The sequence below is a fragment of the Tachysurus vachellii genome, chromosome 5 (genome assembly GCF_030014155.1).
Source record: "Tachysurus vachellii isolate PV-2020 chromosome 5, HZAU_Pvac_v1, whole genome shotgun sequence".
Taxonomy (NCBI): Eukaryota; Metazoa; Chordata; class Actinopteri; order Siluriformes; family Bagridae; genus Tachysurus; species Tachysurus vachellii.
The window spans coordinates 18,064,447-18,083,667 of record NC_083464.1 but is presented as its reverse complement, the minus strand read 5'-3'; the positions used below and the strand labels follow the sequence as shown (position 1 = coordinate 18,083,667).

General features: G+C 39.5%; 2 protein-coding genes across 7 annotated transcripts in view; one reads left to right on the top strand and one right to left on the bottom strand.

Moving 5' to 3' along the window:
• The first annotated feature begins 257 nt into the window (after nt 1–257).
• ccka (cholecystokinin a) lies at nt 258–2,115 on the top strand. Its single transcript, XM_060869246.1, has 3 exons — nt 258–348; nt 1,156–1,407; nt 1,658–2,115. Exons 2-3 carry the CDS (start codon nt 1,158–1,160, stop codon nt 1,777–1,779), a joined length of 372 nt encoding a protein of 123 aa, XP_060725229.1. The 5' UTR covers nt 258–348; nt 1,156–1,157; the 3' UTR covers nt 1,780–2,115.
• A 2,197-nt stretch (nt 2,116–4,312) lies between these two features.
• trak1a (trafficking protein, kinesin binding 1a) overlaps nt 4,313–19,221 on the bottom strand; it is a 39,022-nt gene continuing 24,113 nt past the window's right edge. For 5 of the 6 annotated variants that reach the window (XM_060870128.1, XM_060870127.1, XM_060870129.1 and 2 more), the window contains 14 exons: nt 18,625–18,701; nt 15,325–15,441; nt 14,901–15,001; nt 14,207–14,315; nt 13,671–13,749; nt 12,544–12,674; nt 12,342–12,416; nt 12,077–12,214; nt 11,531–11,607; nt 11,158–11,391; nt 10,748–11,061; nt 8,806–9,141; nt 7,271–7,373; nt 4,313–6,332 (listed from right to left, as the gene is read on the bottom strand). In XM_060870128.1, the coding sequence (XP_060726111.1) occupies nt 5,579–6,332; nt 7,271–7,373; nt 8,806–9,141; nt 10,748–11,061; nt 11,158–11,391; nt 11,531–11,607; nt 12,077–12,214; nt 12,342–12,416; nt 12,544–12,674; nt 13,671–13,749; nt 14,207–14,315; nt 14,901–15,001; nt 15,325–15,441; nt 18,625–18,675 (2,619 nt within the window). In that variant the 5' untranslated portion in view covers nt 18,676–18,701 and the 3' untranslated portion in view covers nt 4,313–5,578. Of the gene's footprint in view, nt 6,333–7,270; nt 7,374–8,591; nt 8,653–8,805; nt 9,142–10,747; nt 11,062–11,157; nt 11,392–11,530; nt 11,608–12,076; nt 12,215–12,341; nt 12,417–12,543; nt 12,675–13,670; nt 13,750–14,206; nt 14,316–14,900; nt 15,002–15,324; nt 15,442–18,624; nt 18,702–19,221 lie in introns of all 6 variants that reach the window. The other variant, XR_009648450.1, reaches the window with a different exon arrangement.

The following is a 19,221-nucleotide window of genomic DNA, read 5'->3' as shown; positions in this document are numbered from 1 at the left end:
CGTGTGTGTATGTGTGTGTGCTAGAGAGACACACTCCTGTGAGTGACAATGTCATAGTGTGTATCCTGTAAAAATAAAGTACGTCAGGCTTGCGCAAATGCACACACATGCACATGTACGTGTAGACACACACATACACACACACACACACACACAGTAGTGTGGCTGGTGCTGTGCGAGGCCACACAAAGCCAGCCCCCTGCAGAAGGATATATAAGGGCAGCTGTTTCACAGTGTGCTGAAGTTTTTCTCATTCATATTGGTTCAGCACAGCACATCTTCTTCTCACTCCATCTCCTGTCTTGCCTGCTGATCTTCTCTGCTGCACAGTCTCTGTCTCAGTGCAAGGTATTTCTTTTTCTGTCTTAATCTTTAAAATACTGTGTTGAATTAAGTTGAGACAACATCTGTTTCATTATTTTTTTTTAGTTCTTGCCAATATGATAAAAAATAATTTTTCATTTTTCTTTCTAGTCCAATTTAACATGACATTTGATTGGGCTAGAGTGGGAATATTCATTCTTATGATCTAATTTCCTGTATATTGTATAATTATTAAACTGAGTTTATTACGGACCTGTATTATAGAATGGCTCTGATCACAAGCTGATGCTGTTCAACTCTTTTTGAAAAAGCCCTTGGATTTATGGAATATTTTTCTATTTGTCTTTCTTTTAAACTCTGTATTTCACTATGCAAATACAATGCAAAAACTATTTATTTTTATAATGCAGAATCTCATCTGATTTATCTGTGCAATATAATAATAATAATAATAATAATAATAATAATAATAATAATAATAATAATATCTTTATATCTATTGGGATTATGAAAGGAAAAATAGGCTTTAGGGACATTGCCATTGGTTCTCATGCAGCGTGTATATTAAGAGCTGTCAATCCACATAATTAATATTTCATGCACAGACATTTCAGTAAATAATTTGCCTATTAGTCTGTATTGACTAAATCGAATTGTTACAGTTATGAGGTAATATTTCAGCTCATGTCATATGAACGAGTCAAGTTGGTGTTAATATTATGTAATCACTGTAAGCTTTATTTTAGTGCTGTAATGCTCAGGGGAAATATTTTATTACATTTATAACAAAATTACCTGTAAAATGACATTTTCTCTGAATATGTGCTTCAGGCATGAACACTGGATTCTCTGTGTTAGTGCTGCTGGTGACTCTCTCCAGCAGCGGCTGCTTCTCTCACCCCGCACATGTAGTGGAAGAAGGGCAGTCAGATGGAGGGTCTGTAGATGTACACACACGCCACACCCGTGCAGTGCTCCCCAGTGGCCAGCTCAACTTACTGTCTAAAACACAAGAAGAGAATGTGGAGGAGGACGCTGTGCGCAGGCTGAACGAACTGCTGGCTAAACTCATTTCCAGAAAAGGTTAGGTAGTGTCATCTTCTACATTCACCACTCATATTCTGATGATAGCCATGTTTTAAGTATTAAATAAATATCAACAGAGCATCAGGTAGCACCATACAGATTCTTATATGACCTTGTTATGTTTTATCATTGTTCTGCATAAACCATATTTAGATGTTGTATTGCCATTTCATAGCATGTTTTCATAGCATACATTGCATTTTATTGCAACTGGTAACCAGAGGATTGCCCCACCATCTCCTTGCAGGTTCATATCGCAGGAGCCCGTCCCTCAACAGCAGGTCCAACCACAGAATAAAGGACAGAGACTACCTGGGCTGGATGGATTTTGGCCGCCGGAGTGCTGAGGAGTATGAATACTCTTCGTAATATCCAATCACCCAATCACCATTTTTAAGGAACCAATCAATCAACCAACCATGTGTACAGAGAGATCCATTTTAAGCCTTTTCCCTGCCAGTCATGGCATTGTTGGAGTGGTCCTTTTACATCTTATTTCTGTTGTAAATTTGTATAACGAAGATGATGCAATCAATATATGAATATGTATGTGTAACTCATACGGATTTTACATGCACTTACATTTATGAGGGAACATGACAGGTAATGTGTTCTGTTTTATTTATTTTCTTGCGTATTTGATTTTGTTCTTGCATTAGAAATATGTTAGATGTTTGAAAATAAATCATTGTCTTAACTCATTCACCCAGCTGTATTTTCTCTGGTGTTCAGAAGTTTGGATGTTACTTTTACACTCATCCTTAATGAATTTCATATCACAAATTTATTCAAAAGCAAATGTGATGCCATGGAATAACTGATTAGATTAGACTCTGTTATCACGTGTGTTAGAGCAGAAGCTTTGACAGCTCTAGAGAAGGTTGCGATAAAGACTCAGATACTGGACACTTCTTCAATTCCGATGTTATTTATAAGATTTGAACCAAACCACTATGGAATGGCATATAAAATATTACTGAAGTGACAGTTTAAACTCCACCTATCCACATTGCAATGGAGCAGCATTTTTTTGACAAGAGCTTACAGTTAATGGCCACATAAACACACTCTCTTATTGATTATTCAAAATGGCAGTATGATTGTATGGGGCTTTTGACAACCTCTCACTAGGCAGCCTTTAGGGAAAGCTCACTGCATGAGCAATAAAAGGCTTGCATTTGCTTGCACAATCCCGGAAACAGACAGACTGGGACATAGCCTCATGCAGCCTATTATACACACCACTTGAGTTAACACATAATGGATGAATTGCAGGATGGCAAATGAGAGACAGCAATAGTTTATAGAGAACAAAAGGCACCATTATGCCACAGGTGTGCCTCAATGAGAGGGGTTTCATTCTGTTAAGACAATAAAAAGTGAACCAATAAACCCAGACAAGCACATGTACACCCACACATGCACAAACACATGCATGCACACACACTTATCCTGACATGAAAAGGCCTGCTGCCAGGGCACTTAGATGTTCCAGTGCAATTCAAACACTGCCTTTGCTTGTACTCACCCTAAGACACGCATATGACTATGGACTGAGTATCTATCTAAGATGCTGTAGAAACAACCCCAAGCATATCTACATGCTGAAGAACAGCTTCATGCAGTGTAACAGTTTGACGGAGATAAATAAGGCTTTACATGGCAGTGAATTCCTTGGGGATCTCATTAAGGCATCAAAACAAACTGAAATCAAGTCCCTAGCTATCCCTTTACCTTTTTGTCACTGAACCTCTTGGATCCAAAAAAGCTTAGGTGAGTGAACAGAGGTTATTACATTTTAATTGCTAAATTATTAGCAGGGGTGGAAAAAGTTCAGAGAAAAAATCTGTTAGAAATATGGAGCCAAAAATGTACTAACTATTATTAATGAGTCTTTTAAACAATCTGTCTGTCATTCAATTAATCAAACAATAATTAAAATACATACATATATATTCTGCTAAATCTAAGAATTTGGTTCGCTGGTTAGTTATTGATTAATGAATGCTGAGGAGGCATTAATAAAAAATAAACCTAGTTAGCAAATGTACTTACTTAAAGCTGGCATACCTAAACATGCATCTTTTGACAATTACTTCAAAGGTCAAAATGAAAATGTGTAAAAACAGGAAATAATATTCACAAATAATATTACAAATATTCAAGTCAATACTTTAAGTACAATGTTTGAAAAATACTTATAAAATGCAATAACTCAAGCATTTTCCACCCATAATCCTAATCATAAATTAAATCTGATTTAAAAAAGCAATATAAAAAGCAGGTTCTCTATAGGGGGTTCTTCAGATGAAACGTCATGGGTTTTTATCCATGTATTGAAACATACAGGCTTACAATATGAGAATAAACAGACCATTTATGTACATGTAATTCAATCTCCTTATGAATAGATGCTTTTCACTGTACGAAACACTATACTGTGGAATATATAAGTAGCTGCTACTCATAAGCATTAAGTGTTTATCACTCTGATGCCATCAGATCATAAGCCTCCAGTCACTGAACACAAAAAGAAGGATGAATGAAAGCTTTGAAGAGGGACGGATACTTAGTAGAAATTACCGATGCAATGATTGGTATAATTTTGACTCATTTATTAACCTTTTTCCTGTATTAATTCATAAAATAATCACTAGACGGACTCCAGAGTGAATATCACATCTATCTTATTTTATTCCTAGAGGAACTGAACATCCAGTGGCACAGGCTGATGTAATGCCTCTGATTTAGGTTAGTTTTTGGTGTGAGATATAAATTAAAGCTCATATCCAACTTAAAGCTAAAGAGCACTGATAGAACAAACGAGTCCTCTGTGACTGTGAAAACATGTAACATCCAATAAAATGTGTAGTGTGATGAATATTTTAACATGACAACTGAAAAAATTGTATGAATTTCTTTATTGTTGATGACCTCTGCATTCCTGAAAACAAATCAGGTTTTTTGACACTTTCCTTTATTTATTCAGTAATTTATGGCATTTTGTATAAAAACATATTTCTATCTTTACAATTTACAGTGTACAAGTGGCAAAATTTCCCTTTATGCAGTCTGAGGAAATAAAACTCATAACTGTAATGAACGTAGGACACCTTTGTGATTCTGCAATACATTCAAGTCAAGGTTAACTGCATACACCTCTTTAACGGAAAACCTTTTGTAGCAACGTGATTTTCCAACAAAAAAAAAGGGAGGAAAAAAGGAGGAAAAAAGATGGCTGTATGTGCTTGTAAGACATTTTGGATAAATTAAACATCCTTCATATATTATATTCAAAGCTGCATTGCAGAATTAAAAGCCACCCTTCTGTTAGGGGAACACAATCACCTTATTACAGTGTTAACACCAATGTATACTGAGGCAAAGACTTCAGAATGAAAGTCACTCAAAATAAGTTTCAATAATAAATTACTGACATCAGGCACCATGATATTGCTATCAAAGGACAAACTCACACAATGCAATTAAAGCTTACAGTTCAGTCTTTGGAGAGAAATGACCTCTCACAAAATACACACACTTTTAAATAGAACAGAACACTGGCCAGAGGCTTCTGAAGCATCTGCAGACTTACACTGTTTCTATCAGAACAGCTGGACACCATTATTATCCAGGAGGCTGAAATATTCTGCTTTTTTATTTTATGCCTAGTTAATTAATTACATTTATTTAAACACACACAAAATGGACATCAGTTCTGTACTGTCTTGTCTGGGATCAGCATAAGGATGTTATTAGTGTTTCAGCTGTCAACACACAAAGCAAGCCAGAGGTACTTTGAGCTTGGGAAGACCACATCAGTCAATCAAGATAACAGGGTTATGGTCTTTCAGCACAGTTATGCCAAAAATTCAAAATTAAAAAGTGCTTACAAACAGGCCTTATGCTACATTTTCTTGTAATGCAGAAGTGCAATTAAATTATTCCACAGTTTATACAGTAGGGGATTAAAGAATCAAAGTCATACTGTGGTCTCTCTGACTAAATTGCACTGTATGTGTGAAAAAAATAATAAAATGGTATTACAGTTACAGCTGCTATACAAAATAATCTATACAAATTTCTTTTACAGGCAGGCACAGATGCTCTGTCATAAGAATAATGTTTTTCACTAATGTATATACAGAGAATGACAGAGAGGTGACGCTCACTCCTCATGGAGGCTAGACTGTGTAGGAGGTCTGGGAGGCAGGAGCAAGTCTTCACTAGTTGGTCCCAATCCCTTCATTGCCATACTGGCCCCTACCATAACCGGGTAACTTCGGTTTCTCCGTATCCCAGTCAGTCCTGCTATGGGGCTGGGCAGCCCAGGTTGGGTTCCAAAAGAAGGCGTGGCTAAACCAAGCCCAGGACCCGGAGTTACAGCTCTAGGACCGAGGCTGAAGCGCTTCACCTTGTCCACAAGCCGCAGATTGTGTATGCTCATCTCTGTCTGGCACTCGGATTCCGTGCACAGCTTGGCCTCTGCTCCACGCATCTCTTTCAGAATGGAACTGGCGGGCCGCGAAGCGAGGAAGTTCTCGTAAGGTGGATCAGTGGGGCTGAAGTCTGCAGGCAGCACAGGGCAATTGGGTTTGGATTGGCTGGGGGAGTTTGGGGGATTCGAGGGCATTGTGTCTGGGCCAGTGGGGAATGTTCTTGAAACAGATTGTGATGTGTCAGGTGTTTTTTCAGCCCGGTCCCAGCTGTGAGGGTTGTAGACAGCTGCAGAAATCCCACGATCCTGTAGGAGTCGCACCAGGCCCAGAGAAGTGCTGGTGGTCTTGGTGTGCTCCCGCAGATTAGTAAAGCTCTCAACCAGGCTGAGACGACGTGGCGTGCAGGGGGTAGAGGCCGGAGTAGAGTGCACACTATGTATGCTCTTCACACAGGACACCAGAGAGGGACCTGCTACAATCACACTGAAGGAAAAAATAAATATATATATATATATATATATATACACAAACACATACATATATATATGACCTTAGATATAGACCTCAGTTTATATGCAAGAGAGGCTGCACTGTAATGTGGACAAGATTTGTGCTCTTCAGGCAGAAAAAGGCAGGCAGTAAACACTTGCACACAGGAGTCATGCATCACTCCTCAATGTCCTGTAGTCTTTAAAACAATGCTTATAATCTCAAACACATTAGTCAACACACTATATAACACTGAGCTGGAAAGGTAGTTTAAACCACAAATAACCTTCACACTGCCACTTAATGTTAAATGAGAAGTTAGAGGCACCTCCAGTGCCTCTAGTTACACTGGTTAAGTTTGGTTAGAAAGACATATGAACATCATGTCTGTGGCCCAACATGCTGGCATCATGAGACATGGCACCTCTCACACTGAGTGGGTGTGGCTCAGAGAATCTGCTCTAAGCCTGGCCCCAAAACAACATGGTAAAGTGCTGCTTCCCCTTCCTCCTCATCCTCACATGACCTGTGGAGAGTCAATGGTATATACCGTGTGGCCGCTATGAGACACATCGAGTGAAATGATCACACTAATCACTTAAAACCACTCACTGTTAGTGTGTGCATTATTACAACAACATTAATGTATAGTCATTTTTTATAATATATAAATTTTTAGAATATATAAAGTAATTCAAGTGACTGACTATTCCAAACCATTAATCAATTGCCACAAATTTTTTTTTTAGTTTTGCACTAGTAAAAACTCTTTCCTCCTTAGACAGTTGCTGAAAAATTGTAGTAAGTTTAGGCTGGAAGATTCTCAGGAATCAGAGTCTGAAAACCACCAACTGGTGCAGTAGGTATGACTGAAAAGGTCTACTGAGTCTTAAGCACCCTCTAGTGGTGAATAAATGTAATGCAGTGCTCACCTGGGAGTGACCCTGGTCAGCTCATCAGAGGGGTGGAGAATCCGGCAGGTAGTGAAAGTGTAGGTTGAGTTCGTGTGAGACATGCATTTACCAGGAAAATGCACTGGGAACAGCAAGAGTAATGCATTAGTATACATCTATAACACAGCCATACACACAGAACTAGAACAGAATTTGATTTAAAACTGCATCAGAAATTGAAAAACTTAACATGCAATACCTCCTCTAGTAATTGTTGCTATTTGGGAGTTGAAATTACACTTGAAACAAACTTGAAACTTGAGGTTAACAGATTTGCAACCTTTTTGAAACCTATTTTTAATTAGTAATTAAACCAGTAATTAGTTCAGACTTGTTAGAGTTATTCTGATACAGTTTTAAATAGATTCACACAATAGGACAAAAAGGATAGGCAAGAAGCAGGGTCATCAGGTATCATTTTCAGTTCATCACATACGGATAAAAACTGGAGCAATAATATGTCCAAAGAAAAAAGAAGCATGCACGTCTATGCTTGCAAGACAGAAAGTGAATATGCAACACTATAGTGTGTACACACGTATAGAACTACTGCTGTGGCCTGACCTGTGTATGTGTGTGTGTGTGTGTATGAGCATGACTGTGACCCACTAGCCTCTGAGAAATATTGCAGCTCGCTCTCAGGCATGTGCGTATGATCAGAGTGCACTCAGTTTTTAATAGAACATTGACACTTGACACTTGCACATTTTATTTGATGACATTTTCCTGGATGCCAGCCATGTTCTACGATTCACTTAGGGATGTGTGTGAGTATGTGTATCTGGCTGCATACATACGCTCACAATAAGTTCAATCTTTAAACATGTGTGTGTGCCCCTTTAGTTCTAGGAAAGAGCAAAGGAGCTATGAGTAACTAGATCACTGGAAAAGGATTGCTGTGAAGCAGGTACAAATTGCTGAGGCAAGATTCATGTGTAGCTGGTTGGTCACATTCATACTCACTAAAACTCAAAGTGAAGCAGAAGAGAAAAAGGAACTTGAGTAGATTAGGTAAATTAATTGGGCGTGTGCAGGAAATGAGAATGAAGCCCATGGTAGCAGCAGCAGAACGTGTATAATAAACTCTAATAAGCATCTGCAGCAACATCTCTCATACTACAATCATTAAGTTATAATATGTGGCAAAGACTGGAAACATAATTAATCCTCAAAATGAAGGTGGCTTAAAATATGTTTGTCTAAATTTCGTTCCTAGACCCCATTCTCGTTTCACAGCACAAAGAGAAAATAAAGATGACAAACACAAGGTATATATATGTAACAAAAAAAAAAACTATACTCGAAACCACTGTGACAGCACACTGCAGGCAGGGATGAGGTAGTTGTGAGCTCACTGTACGCTGTGTAACAGGAGAAGGATCACAGACATGAGACATGTGACAAACAGGCAAATGTCCCCAGCATGCTTCTACATTCCACTGGGATTTGCTGGGTGTGGGCAGTGGGTGGAGTTTGAAGTTAACCCTCAGGTCAACATTAAGATACTCCCTCACCAGATGCCATTTCCTTCTCTTCATCCTGTGCATCTCTACCCATCTCCTGAAGCTCTGGCTCTTCCCCTTGTCTCCCTCCTCTGTGCTGCTCCCCCTGAGGATGGAGGTTGGAGCTCGGTGAACAGGGCAGTGAACCCAGGCCTGAGGTGGAGTGAGTGGGCTGAGAGTTCTGGTGCTCTCCTGGCTCATCTTCCTCCAAGTCTGTGAACCTATAAACCTCCTCAAGGTCAAGCTGGAGATGGCGGAAGCCCTTGGTCACTACCCCTGGCCGAGGGTCCAGAATGCCACCAAGGTTTGGCTGGGCTAGCTGCTGCCATGCATGCAGAGTTGCTGACCCTGAGAGAAATCACAGTAAGACAAGCAGGGATCAGACACAGAACACTGTACTTCATGGCTGTGTGATCAGATCATCAGATTTGTTGATACTGATTAAGAAAGGAAGCAGTTAAAATGAATACTACTAGCATGTAAGACAGGGTGAACTTCTGAACATACTGTACACATACTGTGAGTAATAATAACCCCATATACGGATTATATGTAAGACGTGCTTGGAAAAAAATGATAAAATGTGATGCAAGCAAAAGCCTTCAAAAGTTTATAAGAAAATGGCTCACATTAGGTAAAGTGTTTTGCAAATGTCTGAGCAATAACAATTCAAATTAATAAAACTCAAAAGTTATAAACAATTAACATGATTAGGATGTGAAAAATTGGCAGATTAAAGCGAGGCTAATTTCCTTCACTAAACATCCCAGAACACTGCATAAAACAGAAGGATATTGCACTTTTAATATCCTTAATGACTGTAACCTCAGGAAATACACTAATTATTGTCTTTGAAAAGGCTTTTGGGTGACGTATGCAGCCTCTGCTGGCTATATAATAGGAGATGAAAAAATCTCAGACCAGAAATACCACATTTGATTTAACCAAACATTGAATACCAGGGACATTGCGATACCTTACATCAACTGATTTGAAATAGAAAGAATGTACTTCATAAATCAAAAAGATTGCCACAGACTGTCAATCCTGAAGTTGGTTTGATCATGCATGCATTGCTCTGAGGGTTAAGGAACAGACAGAGTGCTTGGGGGAAAAAAGAGAGAAGAGGAGAAATGTGAGAAAATAAGGGTAGAATTTATTGAATTTAAAAACATACTGAAATACAAGGTAAGACGATGGTTAAACTGCAAACTGAAGTGTGACTGAAGGATTATATAATATTGAAGAAAACAGGAAGAAAAGGGAGAAGAAAGAAAAAACTGTACCAAAACAACCAGAGAGCAAAGTCATGCTGAACGCTAACTGTGGCTGAATCAAATGAAAACATTATTTATACAGGGTGACACAGATATGTATCATTTTTGTACATAATCATCATTTCACTTCATAGAGAAATGAAGCTCCAACACTTCATTTGACTCAATTAGACTTAAATATACAATTACCAACTTGATTCCTAAATTGTTTTACATAAAGAGGGGAAAAATGATGGTGTGATACAACTACCAGCAGGTGGGAGTAGCGAGCTGAAATTGATAACTAGCCTTAAATGGCCTACTGCTCTCTTAAGAACTGATGATGTATTACTGGATATTATAAGAAACTATAGTATGAATTAAGACTAATACACACCTATCAACTAACAAGTATTTACACTGTCAAATATTAGATATTTTAATATTTCATAATGAAAGCTATAAAGTACTATATATATATAAAATGCACATTGCTGCACGTTACAGACATAAGGCCTTATAATAGTTGTGTGTGTGCATTTTCACAGAGTGTAGCTAAATCTCAAACCAGCAGCGTGGCTGAGTGTGTCTGAAATAGAAAGAGTGCTGTGTGGAGAGGTCGTCTGGGTGCTGGTGTATTAGAGCCCAGAGAGTATCTAAGAGATGCAGGGCCAAAGGCCTGCCTTTGTTCTGGTCACCTTCCAAAGGCTTGACGATCTGCAGCTTCTCTGGCAGGTAGGAGCGACTGCTGTACACAGAGTAGACCGAATGCAGGGTGCCTAGAGATAGGATGCTGTCTGCATGTGAGAGTGACCCTTCTCCATCACTGTCTCCACAACGCTCTCTATTCTCCTCGGCTAGTGCCAGCAGTTTGCGTTCCCTCTCCTCCTCAAAAAAACGCCGCTCACTCAGGTAGTTGTCACGGCGAAGCGAGAGCCGCCGTAGTGCTGCCTCCAGGTCGTGAGAACCAGGTGTACCAGGAGTACCAGGTTTCTTGTTGGAGTCTTCTGAACTGAAGGAACAAATGAGAGAAGGAACAAAAAGTTACATTTTCTCAGAGAAACCTGTGAGACAAGCATTCAAAATATATATTAAAAATCATCCTTACCACTCCTGTGGTGAGTGTGTCTCCAGCATCATGCTGTTTGTGCGGTTGTCCATAAAACTTCCTTCTCCCCCATAAACACTGGATCTGGGTGTGCTCAGACAGCTGGAACGCCTAGAATTCATGGAGGACGTCTGATTTGAGCCTGGGATGTTCATGGGAGAGGGGCAGAGTGAGCGCTGTCGAACCACCTGATTGATATTGCGCACTGTTTGGAAGACTCGCTTCGGGTGTAACCTGGAAAAATTCATTTGCGTGAGCAAACACACACACACACGCACACATTAAAAACACATTCCGAAAATCAAACTTACACCAATAATTATAAAAGAAATTAGATATGAGCACATTATAGTATAGTTAGTGACACCGATACCTCTGATCTTCCACTTCCGGGTCAGACATCTGAATCTCTTTTCTCATGGTCCCTTCGATTTCAGCAGCTAAGGAGTCCTGTTCCATATATTCAGTGTTAGCCACTGGGAATAGATATTTCTGGGTCTATTGTAATGGCCATCTACATCACCTAGCTGGCTAACCACAAGCACCAGAATAGTTTTGGAACTGTATATTCTCAGAACAACATAGAAAAAAAATCCACCCCCAAACTTTCCTCTCTGCATAATTAGACATATTTACATGGGTCCACAATAACATGCAAACTCACTAGGCATCTATGCAAAAGCAATGCTATAAATATTATTGATCTAGACTTAGACAAAAGCCATCAGTCTGGTGACATACAGTACTTCATACTGTAGCTGTACTATAAGCACAACGACAAGCATTGATTTCTGCTAATTTTGAAAGTCAGCACAAGAAAATTTATGTCGAGCAAAAGAGGTGGAGTTAACAAGGTGTGGACCTTGCTACTCTTGCATTTCAGTATTCAGTCAGCCTAATGTGGAACTTTCTCTCTCACCATGGGGAAAAAGCCGAGTGAGTGAAAGCGGCGTGGAGTGCTTTGTGGCACCGTCTTGTTCCTGAAGTTCTTTAACTCCTCTTGGGCTTCATGAAGCATCTCCATACACTCTGCATACTTATCCTCCAGTTCCCGTAACTGCAGAGTGAAAGAGAGGGCAAGTAATCTCTTGAGACTATTTGTCCACCTTTGAAAATCTTCTGAGGTTTGAATATGCAGATTATTCTATGTGACTAAAGTGCTGTGAGTTTCAAGATGACATTACCTCAGCGGTAAGCTGCCTTTGGGCATCCTTAGCAGCTCCCAGGTGCTGTGTGAGCTCCTCATTTTCTACTGCATACTGCAAAACACACATTCACACACAAACACCATCATCCATAGTCCTGTAAGATGCCCAAACAGAACTCAAAACACATGCAGGCTGACTGAGAAACAGAATATAACCCATCAATAAAGTTTGTACTTACACATTTAACCTTTTTCTGGAGGTCTACTATCTGAGAGAGCAAGTGTGTTATCTCTTCCTGCTGCCTGGAGGCATCTTCTGCCTTCTTTGCCAGCTCCTCTGCAAGTGACGATAGCTGTATGTTAGCATCTCCTACGAGAGAAGAAGAAATAATTTGTTTTATTTAACTTCTTTGCCGATAAAATCCTCACAAAATCTATATCTGATGTTTGAATATTTTGCTTACAAATTCACATTTCTGAAAGATATTGCACAGATAGATTCAGTAAGACAGTAATGCTTTAAAGGGAAAAGGAGTGATAAAAGGGGCAAACCTGTTGGAGTTCCCTGTGGCTAAACAAACAAATAAATAAATAAAGGGGAAATCTTTGAAAAATCTGGTTTTAGCTAAAATGTAACAAATATTTTTACCAAAAAGGAGTGGAACTGTTTTTATATACTAGCCCTAAAAGTTTACCTGCTAAAATCGTACTACAATCTAAGAAATAGCAAAAACAGTGGAGAACACAGCCAGTCTTTCTAAAGATGGCTAAAACTTAGCTAGCTATAGTTTGATCAAACTGTTGGACAGCTCTGTGCCATAGCCAAGTGGAAGCCCAATCAATTTAGTTTCTAAACAGATCACTTCAGGAAATCCTGTAGTTTTTAGAATTACAGTATAGCATCAATTGAATGGTTTTCCTACTAGATTTATACATCAAAATTTATACATACAACTTAAAACAAACCCAATCAAATGCAGCTCACGGTTTATTTTTACTTGAATCATGGTCTATGAAAAGATACTGAAAATAGTTCTGTGGATGTGTAACCTCAATTCTGACCTACTTACATTAACAGGACTGAGAGCATCAGCAACACACTGTACTAACGATGCCCTTACTAGTAATCAAAGAGACAAGAGAAAATAAGACAAAATAAACCTTTATTAATGCCTCAGGGGGAAATTAAAATGCTGTCACAGCATGATACGGCATTATATGAATAGTGAGGTCGAAAAAAAAAAGGAAATATGACCATAGCTTTGTCTTAATATGGTAAGTATACAGAAGAAGGATTTGGAACCGTTTCTGATTCAGAAGAGCTCAATGTGTAGATGGTAGTGACAGTGTAGGCAGGTGTACTCACTGAGCTCTTTCACACAGTCATTAACCAGCTGCTGTTCCTTCTCCTCATAAGAGATGGTCTCTGTCTCCAAGTGACATGCCTTCTCAAACATGTCAACATTAAGAAAAAGAGAGCTTGTGTTACCAGAGAGTATAATAGTGCCACCAGTTTGAACTTCAACACACCTACAAAGCCTATAGCGGAATCATCTCAGTACGACCTTTGAACATGTTATGGAAAGTTTCACCTTCTCATCGTGATAATAATAAATTCTTCTGCCAAAATATATTGTATTCTGAGAAAAATTATTTTATTGTCTGTGAATGTGTGTGCATTCAAGAGTATTTGGCCAGTATAGGATATAAAAATGAAATGCTGTCTAAAATTCTATTTGATTTATTTTAGTTCATTTGTAAACAAATGGTACACGATCCACTCAGTAATGTAGGAGAACGCATGCTGCGGTATATGAATAAAGAGGCAGGTTGTGGTAGACATTTTCTTACCATTTCATTTTCTTGTAATGTGAGCTGTGCATTGCTACATCAGGCTCTCACCTCAGATCGCAGAACAATGTTCTCTTCCTCCAGGTCTTTGAGTTTCTTCTGCAATGAGTCCAGAGGGAAGTAATTTGGCACAGACACTGAGGAGTCATTTCGTGGGATCCTGACAACATCATAACAAAAGAGAATGCAGGATTAGTCCATCAACTTGAGAGAGAAACTTCAGAGAGTAAAGAAATAAAGGTATACAAGGCATTTGGTTGCTATAAGAAATTAAGCAACAGCAGGGTGATGTGCTGCGGCCTGATGCAAAATAACGTTCCATAAATGTTCACAACATCTCCATACAGAAAGCTTAACAAAAGCAATGATCAATTGTTATTGGTCGTACAGAACACAGGACATATGGTGTAAAACAAATTGTACTGGCAACACTGTTTGAAATATTACATGAAACCCAGCTACTGAAATGCAATTAAAAGAAGCTAGAAAAGATGTCTGCCTAAATGCTTATACAACTACATATTAGCCACTAAAGCTAGCAACATCTTTTCTATAAAGTCAAAGCCTAAAGTAGCTTGTGATACATGAATGATAATCTGTAACAGAGCCAAGTATTTAAAGCTGTATTAAATCAGGAGTATTGAAACAATCGTTAAGGAAATAATAATTATTGTCATAATAGCAGAAAAGCATGAGTGTGAAGTAGAGGTTAAAAAATCAGAAAGGTGGAGGTTTAAAGACTCACGGTGTAGAAGTGACCGACTCTCCCTCGCTCTCCTCAGCAGCGCTAGTGTAGAACTGGAGCAGTTCATCTTTCATAGAAAGATCATGACGCAGCTGAGAAACCTGCACAAACAGTAAAGTATTCAGGGCCTTCAGGTCAGTGCAACAGCACAACACAGCAACTTAAACGGCAACAGCCACAACGTATTGCCAGGTCGAATGCAGATTAGAAACCAAGACTGAGTAATAACATGGCCATGGTACAGTTATAAACACAACCATATGGAGTTTTAAAGATCTTTTTAATTCATTTAGTAAAATTTAATAAGAATATTTAATTAATATTAAATGATTGATGAACTATTTCTGTGCTGTAAGCTCAGCAAGCTAAAACTGATCTAAAGATGGGGAAAATGGATGGACAAAAGAGATATCAAGGATCTCACCTCCTCTCGTATGTGCTCTACTTGCTCTTCCAGAAACTCATTTCTTTCACTCAAGGTTTTGTTTTTCTTCAATAGGGACTGGCCTATGCGTGCTGCTAACTCCAGATCCCGTTCTTTCTGCAGATAAGAGTGAAACATGGCTGTATTAAATCAACAAGACCATACTTATTTTTTAAACATTAATCCTTTAACCATATTATTAAACAGATTTCAGCTATAAGGAATGCTAACCTGCAGTTAAATTTGTTAGTTAATTTTTTACATTATTGTGGTTTATCAGTTGGATTCCGGCAGGGCTGCCCTTTGTCACCGGTCCTGTTCATTATTTATATGGACAGGATTTCTAGGCGCAGTCGGGGGCCGGATGGAGTCCGGTTTGGGGACCACAGGATTTTGTCTCTGCTTTTTGCAGATGATGTTGTCCTGTTGGCTTCTTCAAATCAGGACCTTCAGCGTGCACTGGGACGGTTTGCAGCCGAGTGTGAAGCGGCGGGGATGAGAATCAGCACCTCCAAGTCCGAGGCCATGGTTCTCAGCCAGAAAAGGGTGGCTTGTCCCCTTCAGGTTGGTGGAAAGCTCCTGCCTCAAGTGGAGGAGTTCAAGTATCTTGGGGTCTTGTTCACGAGTGAGGGAAGGATAGAGCGGGAGATCGACAGGCGGATCGGTGTATCTTCTGCAGTGATGCGGTCGATATACCGGTCTGTTGTGGTGAAGAAAGAGCTGAGCCGCAAGGCGAAGCTCTCTATTTACCAGTCGATCTACGTTCCTACCCTCACCTATGGTCATGAGCTTTGGGTCATGACCGAAAGGACAAGATCCCGGATACAGGCGGCCGAAATGAGTTTCCTCCACAGGGTGGCTGGGCGCGCCCTTAGAGATAGGGTGAGGAGCTCGGTCACTCGGTGCTCGGTGTTCCGGGCATGTCCAACCGGGAGGAGGCCCCAGGGAAGACCTAGGACACGCTGGAGGGACTATGTCTCTCGGCTGGCCTGGGAACGTCTCGGTATTCCCCCGGAGGAGCTGGAGGAAGTGTCTAGGGAGAGGGAAGTCTGGGTGTCCCTGCTCAGACTGCTGCCCCCGCGACCCGGCCCCGGATAAGCGGTAGAAGTTGGATGGATCGATGGATGGTTTATCAGTACAAATCATTTTTCTCCCTAGTTACTCAATCCAATAATATAACATCGTGCTTGACCTGTCTTCAGCCCACAGGTTGTCTTTAATATATTACTTGATCAAAGGGAGGAGAAAACCAGGAAAAAGAAAGATGCAAATGTTCCGCTCCATCTAGGAAAATCGTCCATCAACGCTACTTCCTTGTGGAGCTCTGGGTGCCTGGGCGGTTAAACAATAGTTGCCCATTAATTCAGCTTTATTTCTGTATTGCTTTAAATGGCAGACAATGTCACAATCTGCATCAGGATGTTTGTAATGCTGCTTTAAGATCCTTAAAGAACAATTCTGGTGCAACAGTGGTAAGGAAAGACCTTGAGATAGAGAAACCTTGAGAGGAACCAAACTCATGAGGGAACCCAACCTCTTCTGGGTGAGACAGTGACACTTTATATAGCAACAATGTAGGCTGATATTTATTACCACACTAGGACATGACTCTGTTTGAAATAAAATTTTATTTTTATCTACAGTCCAACTGAATCCAGTACTACAGCAGAGGTAGAGACATCATTAGCGAACATGGCAAAGGATACATTTTTCATGAGTTCTAACTTAAAACTTGAAAGCTCATCAGATGAGGATGAAAAGGAAGAAGGGAAGTTAAATTCACCTTTAACAGGAACGTACAAATCAATGTGAGATTGCTAACCAGCTAGCTGACAGGTTATCAGGATCCGTGTGTGTGTGAATAAAAAATAAACTAATTTGGCCGTATCGCATCCAAAACATTGCTCAGGATTGTTTTCTTATTCATATATATTCATTGTACCATACAAGAAACAGAAACCGGGCAAGAGCAATCACTACTGACCCTTCACACACTGAACACAACCTCTTTCAGCTTCTCCCTTATCTCAGGCACTACAGAACTTTACCAAAACTGCCAGACACAGGAACAGTTTCTTTCCCCAGGCAATCACCCTAATTACCAACTCACCATAATTAAATTCCCTGCTTTATAATCTATCAGAACTGTCAGTCATCACAACATTCGTATAGGTTACACACTACTGCTGCTGCACACTGCGCAAAAGCACAAAACTGCACAATACTGTTATTTGCACTGTCATGCACTTCTCACACTTGTACATGACTGATCTGTCATATATTCTGTATTCCTATTTAATACTCTTACCGTCTATGTCAGTGTTAATCATTGCGTGGCTCGCGAGCCTCCTGTGGCTCGCCAAGCTTTAATATGCGGCTCACATGGCAGTAAATAATACGATGATATGATCATATGGTTAAAATTTATTTTTCATTTAAATAACATTAAAAACAATCAGGGAAGCATAGAAAAACGAATGTGCTCTATTACAAATAATAATGTATATTTATATATTATTTGACTCGTCACTGACTCACTGCGTTCTGCGCAATAGCCAGTTTTTGGCGGCCTGCCAGAAGCTAGTTCGTGTTTCATGCTAGTTAACAACTTGTGTTTACTGTACACACGGACTAAAAAATGGATCGATTTCTTATCAAACAATCCCGTGCACAAAATGAACAGCAACAAAGCAATGTGACGGTGACAAAAGAGGTAACTGATGGGGAGCATGCATCATCCGCAACTCGAAGACTGAATAACTTGGCATACTTTGCGGTGAAAGTGGCTCTCCTATTGACTTTGTCCTATCAGTGTGGCTCACATGAAAAAAATAGTGAAGACCACTGGTCCATGTTGTCTCACATTATCTGTATTGTCTCACATTGTCTGTTTTGTCTTGTATAGTCCAAGCTAAATGTATAGTGTTATTTATGTCTGTACTTTTGAGAGTCACCAACAGCTGGAACCAAATTCCTTGTGTGTGTGAACACACTTGGCCAATAAACCTGATTAATAATTCGGATTCTGATTCCACACTCGCAACCACACTGTTGTACTGAATATCACTCAGTCTGTGATGACCTAAAGACAAATCACAGCTGTGCTGATATTCATTAAAACTGCTGTTACTGCTTGAACATAAAAAAAACAAGTTCTCACATCATTAAAACAATAGCAATGTGAGAGCTAGAGCACAAAATGGCTGCTGCTCTTCTATTTTTAACACTCATCGCTGTGAAAAACCTTTGCACCATCCTACACAAATCTGAATAAAGGCAGAACAGCAGTGAATAGCTTACCTCTTCAAGCAAACGTGTAACAGCATCTATGTCGTTGTACGTCTTAGTCATCTGGCCCACTCTTTCAGCACACAGAACTGCACAGAAAACAGAGAGAAAATGCACATATGATATGGAAACTATTACAATATCTCTAAAGTTCTTTAAATGAAAATGACAGTAGGGTAAAAGAAGAAAATTAAGGAAGACTAAGGATTATTGATTGAGTAACAAGCAAGTATACTTAATTAGTATAGGGGTGATACGGTAGCCTAATGGTTAAGGTGTTGGACCACCAATCAGAAGGTTGCTCAGTTGTATAAAAGGAGATGAAAATATAAGTCGCACTGGATACCAGATGCCAGAAATGAAGTGAATAAACTGAGTACGCACACAACCCTACATTGCAGTCCCAATATACAGATAGCTGTTGGTAATTTGAAGCTCCGAAAGTATAATATTTCTGAGGCTGAAGCTAATCACAATACAGACCAGCAAATACTCATTTACAGAATTAACACATATTTACAACGTGTTTAAGCATTACAGTGTTACATGCAATAAAAGCCATGTGGCTATACTACTTGCTTACATAGAGGAAATCTGAGCTTCTGAAAC